The following is a 10,303-nucleotide window of genomic DNA, read 5'->3' as shown; positions in this document are numbered from 1 at the left end:
GCTGCACTGATCCTTGTGTAACAGGATAATCGTTTTGACGAACTTGGGAGGACATTCTAATCGTTCCCAGATCTGCCACAGGCCTTTTCTGTTCATAGTGTCAAAAGCTTTGGTGAGGTCAATGAAAGTTACACAGAGTCCTTTGTTCTGTGCCCTACACTTCTCTTGCAGCTGTCTGAGAGCAAATACCATGCCTGTGCTACTCCTGTTGGCTCTGAAACCACATTGGCTTTCAGGTAGAAGTTCTTCTGAAATAGCGGGTACTACTCTGTTCAAATGCATTCTTGCAAGGATTTCACCAGCAATAGAGAGCAAAGTAATACCTCAGTAATTTGAACAGTCTGATTTTTCTCCTTTCTTCTTGTATAGGGTGATGATGACTGCATCACAGAGATCTGGTGATAGTTCGCCTTCTTCCCAGAAACGCACAATGAGCTCCTGAAATTTAGCATGGAGTGCTTGGCCTCCGTGCTTCCAGACTTCAGGTGGGATTCCATCAATCCCAGCTGCCTTGCCAGTTTTCATCTGCTGTATGGCCTTGAGAGTCTCTCCCATAGTAGGGGCTATATCCAATTCGTTTTTCACCGGTTGTTGTGTAATGTGCCAAATTGCTGAGCCTTGAACTACACGGTTGACACTGAAGAGAGCAGGGAGATACCACTTAGCAAAATTGTAAACCTTTATCAGAATATACTGATACCAATTTCAGCCAGTCCAGGGTGAAGTGCAGAGAAAGGTTTGCATGTAATGTATGAAGCGTGAAGTTAACCCATTGAAAATAAATGTTTCATACAGAATACTTCTTATTCTGGTAGGGTTTTTTTTGCGGAAGGGAACATAAGTGTTTGAATTAAATTGTTAATTATGAATTATATTTTTCTTTCTTGTTTCTGTTTTGCAGTGTGTGCTGTACTTGTGGGCCTTGAAAATCCTTTACCCCAAAACACTGTTTTTACTTCGTGGGAATCATGAATGTAGACATTTAACAGAGTATTTCACATTTAAGCAAGAATGTAAGTCAACCTTAACCTCTCCTCCTATCTCCCTTTTCAACAATTTGATGTGTTGTTTTGTATTTGATACAGGTCTACCATCAGTAATTTTTAAATGTACTTTTCTAGGTTAACCATCATTAATTTTAAATCATAATTACTGTTCCCTGAGAGGGCAGTCATCTTGCAGGGGCTGGAGAGGGTGTCTCTGGGGTGAAGAGAGAGGGTTAGACCCCCTGCCTCGAAGCAGGTACTGACCGACCACCCATATAAAGTCAGCGAAGGAGGGATTGTTGTTTAGTGCTGCAGGTGTCAAGGCACTTCAGCTTGCCAGCCTGACCTGGGAAGCAGCCCGGGCCTGCCGTGGGGCCGTTTGGGCCAGGATGCTCTGGGTAAACTCCTGCCGATCTGCAGCAGCCTGGCAGTCTCAAACCTGCAGTCGTGCCAGCTCTGGCACCTCTGTGACAGGTGTCTCATTGCTAGTGGAGGAGGTGACATCTCACCAGGTCTCATCTGCAGCAGGAGAAAAACTCAAGGGATTTTTATGTTGTGTTTTGTGGGGTTTTTCTTCCTTTAAGCGTAGCATTCTCCCATTTACCCTGTCAGTTGGCTTTAACTGTCTGGTATGTTCTTTCTGTAGCGATTCCTTTCTGAGTATCAGGAAGGGACACAGTGACACATAAAAGCTCATTAGATATAGACCTTCACCTGCGCAATGACTTTTCCCTGCCCCGTGGCACTGTAAGCTGAAGCTGTTGTCATAAGTCTGTGTTCCGTTTTAGCATTGGGGATAAAGGAAATGTTAATTGGCTCAAAGGCTTCATGGTTTGCTGAGTTTAATATGCATATTGGTAAATTAACATTTCAGCTTAATTGTACTACAGTGTCCACTTCGTGATGGCATTTCTATAGATAATTAATTGTAAGGGACTGGGCTAAATGTCCAATTAATTGATAGGGAGTATATTGAGTGATATTGTAGTAGATGATAACCATTCAGTAGACTTTTTAAGGATTGTTGTATAGATTCCATGGCTGACTATCATGGTATGTTAAATTGTTTATTTACTTTTTTTTTTAGAAAAATATAATAAACTTGGCAGAACTTCTATTACTTTCACCTCAGGATCTGAAGAATTTTTCCAGCTGTGCATAATAATAATCATCCTAATATTTTTTTTGCATAAGGCAAGCTTTGGTACAGTCCTCAGTGCAAGAGAGAGAAGTGAGAACAAGATTGAGATACTAAGCAGTATCCTAATATCTTTTTTCTTCTTAAATATTAATGGCACTTTCTGATACCATCTTAATCTTTAAAAGGTAAAATCAAATATTCAGAACGTGTATATGATGCCTGCATGGATGCCTTTGACTGCCTTCCCTTGGCTGCTCTGATGAACCAACAATTCCTGTGTGTACACGGTGGCTTGTCTCCAGAGATCAACACCCTAGATGACATCAGAAAAGTAAGTCTGAGTAGTGCTCAGGTTTAGTAAGTGACCAATTAATCATCAGCAACTAAAACCTGAATCCTTTCTCACTGTCATTCATTTGTGTAGGTTACTTGTATGCCATTTTGATTTGAATGGTGACATTATCACCTTTCAGAGGTCTTTTTAAGTAGAACATAAAAGGAATTACTGCAATTAGTCATATTTTATTGAGGTAAGGCAATGACCAGCATGCAGTAAACCCAAAGGATTTATCATCTTTGCACTCTAAAAAAAATAGTGCATTGAGTATATACGTATTTAGAAGTAAATGAATACACAACATTAAGTATTATCTGCTAGCTCACCATCTGATGATTCCACGTGCCTTGTTAGGCATTCTGCCCTTTCTTGGAGAAGAGAGAAAAATAGCTCTAAAAAAATCTCACAAAACTTAAATAAAAAAAAGTATGGTATGATTGCAATGAATATGGTCAAACCAACATTACTGTTTTAAAAAGAGTCAAGAGTAGGTCCTGCCACATTTTTAATAGTACTGCACTTGAGTGCCTAGCAGATTATCTAAATGAAGTAGATTGATGCTTGTATCATACTTGTGTGTTCTGAGAAGTTTCTTATAAGTCTTGCGAAAGTTCAGAGAGCAACATCAAACAGTTTGTTCACATTAGGCAGTGTTGTTGCACATTATCAAGGATTCCATTTTTTCAGGCGTTTTGGAAAAGGAGGCATTTTAACCATTCATTCTTAGTATTTCTAGCAGAAAAAAAATCTTACTTGTTTCTTGAAGTTTGAGACTCACGAATATGCATATATACTTCTGAGCTTTAAAGTTACTAAAAGATAAATTATATTCTGAGGTTAATTTGTAGCCTACTAAGAAATTAATATGTTTTAAAACCAAAACCAAACAACAACAAAAAACCTTGAGAAAGTAATATTTTGGTTTTGTTTTGGTTTAAAAGCAATTAGATTAAGGTATTGACTGTGCTTTTAAAAGCTACTGAGTGTAAAGTTTTGTTTGCTGAGTGTAAAGTTTTGTAAAGGTTCCCTGTCTCATAAAGCAAAATGTTCTCTGCCTAAAAATTAACTGCATTTTCAACAGAGTAAAGTTGTTTAGTTCTCAGATTCTGGATTCTGGTCATTAACATCCTCTCTTTGCCCTCCTTCTCCAGCAGGTTAATTAATCTGCGACACTCAGCAGAAAGTGGTTTTACACATTTTTGAGTTGTTACTTAATTTAAATGAATTATAGTTGCAAAAGTATTAATTGGTAGAGGGCTGAAGCAAAGTTAGAAGTGTAAGTATGCTAGGAATATTTCATTTTGTTGATGCAAAGGCAAAATTGTAGAGAACTCTTAGTAAGAGTGTTGAAAGCATATAAACCAGATTCTTAGAATTATTTTTTGGGGGGGAAAAAAAGAAAGGTGTGTTAGGTATGCTACTAAGTCATTATCTTTCTGATCAGAGTAGAGAATGTTTCGATCTACAAGCCTGATTCATACACCCATCTTAAAAGGGGTATTTTTATATTAAACACTTCTTGCAGAGGAAGACTAATTTTTAGTATTTCTCTATTTTGCTGTATTTTGCCTTATTTGCAGTATGATTCTATACAACTAGATTTTTTTAATACCAGTAGTCAGACAGAAAAAGGAGTTTTTAGCTGCTTAATTAGGGTTAAGGTTATGAGAGCAACAAGAATGTCATGGCAAGATTCTGTAACGCAGAGATGTTTTCTTGATATTTAAATACAATTTTTTTTGTGAAAATGTATTTAAATCAAAATGAGACCTTTGAAGTAACTTTTATTTTTTCTTCAGATGTCTCACATTGAGTGACATGATGCTTGAAAAATCATGAAATACAGAAATACCTTTTTCTCTCTTGTTCACTGACATACTTGCAAAAAATGTAGAAAAACAAAAAAATGGCTCAAAAAATCATATAGAATGGGATACCACTGTATCTCCTAATTTTTTGTTTTATCTGTTCCTTCTCTTTCTCAGCATTAGCAAGGAATGTTTTACTGTTATTCAGAATCCGTTGCTTTAAAGCTAAGAGCAACCCAAAGCTAGAAAATTAATTGCTTTTGGTCTTTGCTTGCCAACATGTGGAATTAAAACCAGTTACTTTGCTTCAGTTTTCTATGATACATAGTTGAAAGAAGTTAGTATTTCTTTGTCTCCTATTTTTCTTAGTTAGATCGATTCAAGGAACCACCTGCATACGGACCTATGTGTGACATCCTGTGGTCAGACCCGCTGGAGGACTTTGGGAACGAGAAGACTCAGGAACACTTTACTCACAACACAGTCAGGGGGTGCTCGTACTTCTACAGGTGAGATGACCACTTTGAATGGGTTTCTCTGTGTGAACGTGTTCTGGTTTTGCAGTATAAATATTTGCTTGAAGTTTGTGGCACTTCTTAGGTAATTCGGCCTCTTTCTTCTGCAGGCTTGCCTTGTTTCCCAGTAAACTCATGTTTTCTTGATTTGTATCTTGCTCTCACCTACGACTTGGAAAACTTACAATGGCTTAATTTTATTCACCAAAGTCTTTGCTTGTTTTTGTAAGTTAGAGAATGAATGTGTTAATTTTAGAAGGGGATAGGTAACTACATTTCTGGTAAAATTAGAACTTAATTTTGAATGAAAGACACCAGCATTAGAAAACTCACTACCTGTTGCTCTGCAGGGTGAGTTAAAAATTGTGATTTCCCATACACAGGTACTTTTTTTTCCTCTCAGTGCTATCAAACTTTCATGGGTGTTTGGGAATAGTTCTTCCAAAAAAGTTCAGGATTGGTTAACTGGGACTTGCTAAGAGCTGAAATGCAGAGAAATGCCTGTAACATTCTTTCAGAAACTCGCATTTATCTTTGCAATCCCATACAAAGATATCAACTTGTAATTAATTTCTGAAATTATTTCTTTCTATTGATATTTGTTAGGAAAATATAACTGTGAGAATATTTCTGAAAACAAAAGTAATAGTAATGAGGACAGACGGACATCTAAAGCAAATCTGTGGGTTAGTTCATGACTATTTAAAGGAAGCTTTCTTCTCAGTTTCTTTTCTGAGTAGTGGTAATTGTCCTTTAAGCATGGTGGAAGGTTTTTATCTGTCTCTGTGTCAAGAGTTGGAAGACTCTCTCCTGTATATTAAGGGAGTGGATTTCCTTGGGTGCTGGGGCATGTCCCACTGTCCCCTCTTTGACAATGCATGGGGAGACCCAAGCAAGGAACAAATGGTTCCCTTTTCCCAGTCTGGCCTGGGTGCTGACTGCTGCCTTTCTCCATTTCCAGTGATAGTGGCTTGGTTTGCAGACCAAGTCCCGTGGACACTAGGCAGAAGGCACTCTCTTACGTGTCCTTCAGCTGGTGACAAAGAACCTCTCTAGCACTACGTCCCTTCTCTCTTCATTCTAGGACGTGTCTGTGTTACCTCATGAGTGGTGGCAGTGATTACGTTGTACCCTCCTCTGACAGTGTAGGGATTTTGAGGGATTTTGGCTGCCTTTTTTTTTTTGAAGGAGTGTCACAATAGTTAAGAACAACTTGCAAGCACACTAGAGTAACAAAACTGAGAGGAGTGGAAGTTAAGTGCCAAAATGAGCAATGTATCCAGTGAAATCTAAATTAAAATACTAATTTTTGTTTGAGAGAAATGTGAAGACGCTATTGAAAAGTTAAGAGGTTGCTGAGCCTTTTGAAGGGAGTGATTCTACTTTTGGCCATGCTAGCAATACACAAGTTTAACTTTTCCCAGCAAGCTCAGCAGAAGTGAGGAATTCAGCTCCTTTAGTTACCTTAAAAAAAATCTCACCTTGAACATAGCTGACCTGGCTTCCACCAGTAACCAGGAGACAGAGCTGCTAGAATCAACCTTCTTGTTGGTAATGTTAGCAGGAAGGTAATAAGATAGTTTGACATTTAGAAATTGGTTTTCCTAGTCCTTTCTTGGAGCAGTAATTGCTGCCGCGTGGGGATGGGCTGAGACCAAAGCGGTCTGCGCTGCAGCCTGGGCTGCCAGCACCCACGTTTTGTGAGCAAGTCCTACCCTTCGGATCAATAACATGTGGACATCGCAATAAATGTGATTGGTCTCATTATGAAAGAAGGTGTCAAACTGTTGCAAACAATTGATCCGTGCAGAAATGGGCTCTGTGACCCTGAGGGCTTGAAATCATTCCTGTTCCTCTCAGCAGTACCAAATGCTGGAGCGTGCCTGGGACTCTCAGGCACTGTAAGCGGTGAGTAACGGCAGTTTCCCCTCATGAACCTCTCTTACAAAAGTGAAAAGCCTTGTAAACATGCCTTATGCTTAGATACCGGACTTAGTATATACTGGAACAATTTCTAGGTTTTAGGGTTGTTTTTCCAGAGCTCTGTTTCTTGCAATTACCATAAGATTTCCCTAAAATATATATCCATTTCCTCCTGAAATATATCAGATCTACTCTGTGTCCTGACTCGTGTTCAGAAAAGCACATATTTTAGGAAAAGAGGAAATATTTGGAAGATACTGAATTGTCAGGTCCCATGTGAGGGACATGTAACTGCCTAATGACCGGAGCAGATGACTAGATTGGAGTCACCTTATCTGAGGTTATATAACGGCAAGAGTTACTCTTAAAAGAAGTGCCTATTTGCTCTGGAAGGCCACTAATGGTTTACCTAATGATAATCCCTAGCAAAAAAAAAGTATCCATTGGTGTTCAATGTCTAATTTTGCTTGCCTCTTCTACTTACTTCCAAGAAAAATGAATTAGTTTTCCTAAACAGCCTACTCAGCTTGTAAAGGAAGGACTGAATTATGCAGTTGATTGGAAGGAATTAGTTTATTTTTCAGTAAATAAAACTTGTTAGTTTCTTCAGTCATTTCCAGAAAGCAAAGTTAAAAGATAGCAGTGGGCATTTTAATGGAAGGTTCCAAAGATTCCAGGCACACATGTGAGCTAGGGAAATTATTTCTAGATTATTAAAATATCTTCATTAATTGCAGGGAGTAAGTGTAATAAATAACTTTTATCAGACATGTTCATTATAATGGCAAGTTTCGAGTGACTTTTCTCTGATTTAAAGTTATTTTCCATAACAAAATGCAGTAATGTGGCTTTCTAGCTGCGTACATACAACATGTTAACGGGACTTTCCAGCTCAGTAGTACATGAAATACTCTTCATTCATCCCAAACTCACATGTGAAACGTTGAGCGGTTTGTATGAGGAACACACACATGAGAAGGTATGAAGACTGCAGCTCACAGTAGTCTGACAAGCTTCTCACTGCATTTCTTAGTGACCGCTCACATACAGCCTTTCACATTTTGAACTGATTGTGTTCTTCAAGAAATTTCCTTTTGTGTAAGAGTTCTTAAAACTGTTATGGCTTGCACTATAAAATGTCAGGTCTTGAAACCACAGGCCTAACCTGTGATTTTGAGATGTAAAGAATATTCAGCTTAGTTTTCAAGGGTGCTAAGAGTCAATGCTTAAAGCACGCCTTTTGCACCCGTCAGCATCTTGCTGTGTGGATTATCAAAATTTGTGGATTCTTGAAAATAATAATAGTGCTATGTGACAGTGAAAGGAATAACTGTGAAATTTAAGTAATTCTTGGAAATTTATTTAAGTTCTCTGTGCCATAAAGTGAAGAGTGAAGAGGTTTCCCCTTTCTGAATCTGATTGTTGTATGTCCTTTCATGTCATGGTCATGTCTGTTGCAGTTTTGTCGAAAAGTTCAAGTACTTAATGGACTGCTAGTTGTGTAAATTGTTTTTTTTTTAATTATGAGTTAAGTGAAGCTTTTCTTTCATCCTTACCCAGAATAATGTCGTATTCAGGGAATGTTATAACAAGGGAATTAATTTGTCCCTGAGTGATATTCCCCCCTCCCTTCCCACCTCAATTTTTCAGCTACTCCAGCCAGTAAAGAAGTTTTCCTCTTTGTTTATCAGATTATCTGGTTTTGCCTTGAATTTATTTAGTGAATATTTATTTTCACTTAGCTGATTGTACTGATACTGGCAGTGACTCATTGCACTTATTTCATGGACTAGTGGTACAGTAACTCAGGCATTTCTGTAAGAAATGTATCTGACTTGGCAAGATACAGTGCTACTTATCGTCTTGAGAAGGGCTTCTTTCAGTGATCAGAAAGCTTCAAGTAGTCAGTTGGACTTCTTTTTCTATCTGAAAATGTTATTAACTTATGGAGTGACAGCCACTAATTAGATTTGGGCAATTGTTGGGGCATAGGGAAAACTCTCTTCTTTCTAAGCCTCGCTGGACGGATGAAGAGTTAAAATGTCCTTTCATCACATTTGGACAAAGTTACCGTGAGCATGCATGGTCCTAACCATGAAAAATTGCAATTGGATCCATGCCCAGCTTGTTTCATTTCAGTTGTGTAAAAGCTCTGAGAAAGAACATCGGGAGTTTGGTTGTGCCACTGAGTTAATGAGCAGTGTCTTATCCTACGTAAAATTTATCAGGGGCCTCCTATCAGGGGTGAGCCCATGTGCAAGGGTAATGCTTTCTGGGATCGTTTGTGTGCATAAGACTTGGTTCATCACTGACTATTGACAAGAGTGTGAGTGGTGTGAGCTTGGCCAAAGTCAATGGATGGCCTCAGAAGTAGAGCAGATACCCAGAAGTTCTATGAGACGTGGTGCTTCAGCATCTTGGGTTTTCACAGTGAGTTTAGTATCAGTTCTTAAGGGATGTTGAGCTTTTTAAAGCTGTTTGGCTGTCGACTACATTAGATTTTTTTCAAAAGCAACAAAACGACAAAGGTAGAAATGGTTAGTGACAGGAGTGACTGGCATTGCAGGCTCCTCTTAGAGCTTCTTTTGCCCACCTTGGACAGGAGTGAAATGGTTCAGCCTGCTCAGGGGTAGAATAATGATTTTGGCCCTGCCAACACGTCAAGACAGTGGTTTCCTTTACATATATGTTAATTTTGTGAGTATGCAAGGACTAGAGGAATGTCTGCTAAAAGGTTTTAAAGACCGTAGTGTGTTGCACTTGGGTTGTGAGGCACGGTTGTATAAGTGTTGTGGTGCTTTCTTTTGCGGTAGCAGCAATTTAAATGGATTCTTTTGCCTGCTTTTCTGTTCTTGCTTCTTCCAGGCCAGAAGCTTTTTGCTGCCCTCACGTTATCTGCCCAGCAGTGTTAGTAGAACTGCTCATGCATTCTATCAGACCTGGGAACACATCCAATCCTAAAAGAATGACTCTGCAAAAAAGAGATGTGCTGCTTTGTTCTAATCCTGTGCAGTTCCCTCCTCTCCTGCTCAGTGCAGCTCTGCAGACTGCACAGCTGAGGGCAAGAAAAAGCAGGTGAAGAGAGATGTTCTTGGGAGCTTCCTAGGACAGCAGAGCAGTGAAAGCATTTACCTTCAGCCTTTGGAGACTGAAGTGGTGAGGCCAATGGGCTTTGTTGAAAACCTGGTTGTACATGTGCATATAATCTTAGAGAAGCTGTTGGGCTAAATTTGAGTGTCCTCTTTTTGAAGAAATGCTTATGCCTCTGCTTTTAATGCTATGATGAAGTATATGGAAAAAAAAACCCATTAGGTTAAATCCGTACAGATTTTCCAGGTATTGATGGAGGAGCAATTTGAAAACATCTACCATTTTGGTTCCTGTAAGCAAAGTATTGCTTCCTTCCAAAACTGCATAGAAGTTATCGGTGATCATGCAGAAGAGACCTCAGAACTAGTTAGCTATGCATAAAGCATTTTAATGAAAAAGGGATGCCAAAATAGGGAATATCACAGCCGCTTGGTCCATGAGGAATAACATCTCTCTAGTTTAGCAGTGGGGTATTTTGTTTTCACCGTGAGTCAACGCTCTTC

General features: G+C 38.9%; 1 protein-coding gene across 1 annotated transcript in view; it reads left to right on the top strand.

Moving 5' to 3' along the window:
- Positions 1-901: 901 nt before the first annotated feature.
- The window catches only part of PPP3CA (protein phosphatase 3, catalytic subunit, alpha isozyme), a gene marked incomplete at its 5' end in the record, with an annotated part of 50,151 nt that continues 40,749 nt past the window's right edge, over positions 902-10,303 (top strand). The window contains 3 exons of the mRNA XM_009869479.1: positions 902-1,013; positions 2,313-2,458; positions 4,642-4,781. Coding sequence (XP_009867781.1) covers positions 902-1,013; positions 2,313-2,458; positions 4,642-4,781 — 398 coding nt within the window. The remainder of the gene's footprint in view (positions 1,014-2,312; positions 2,459-4,641; positions 4,782-10,303) is intronic.

This window comes from Apaloderma vittatum, unplaced genomic scaffold (assembly GCF_000703405.1).
Source record: "Apaloderma vittatum isolate BGI_N311 unplaced genomic scaffold, ASM70340v1 scaffold3945, whole genome shotgun sequence".
Lineage (NCBI taxonomy): Eukaryota > Metazoa > Chordata > Aves > Trogoniformes > Trogonidae > Apaloderma > Apaloderma vittatum.
The sequence above is the reverse complement of the archived record's forward strand: the minus strand, read 5'-3'. Positions and strand labels throughout refer to the sequence as shown.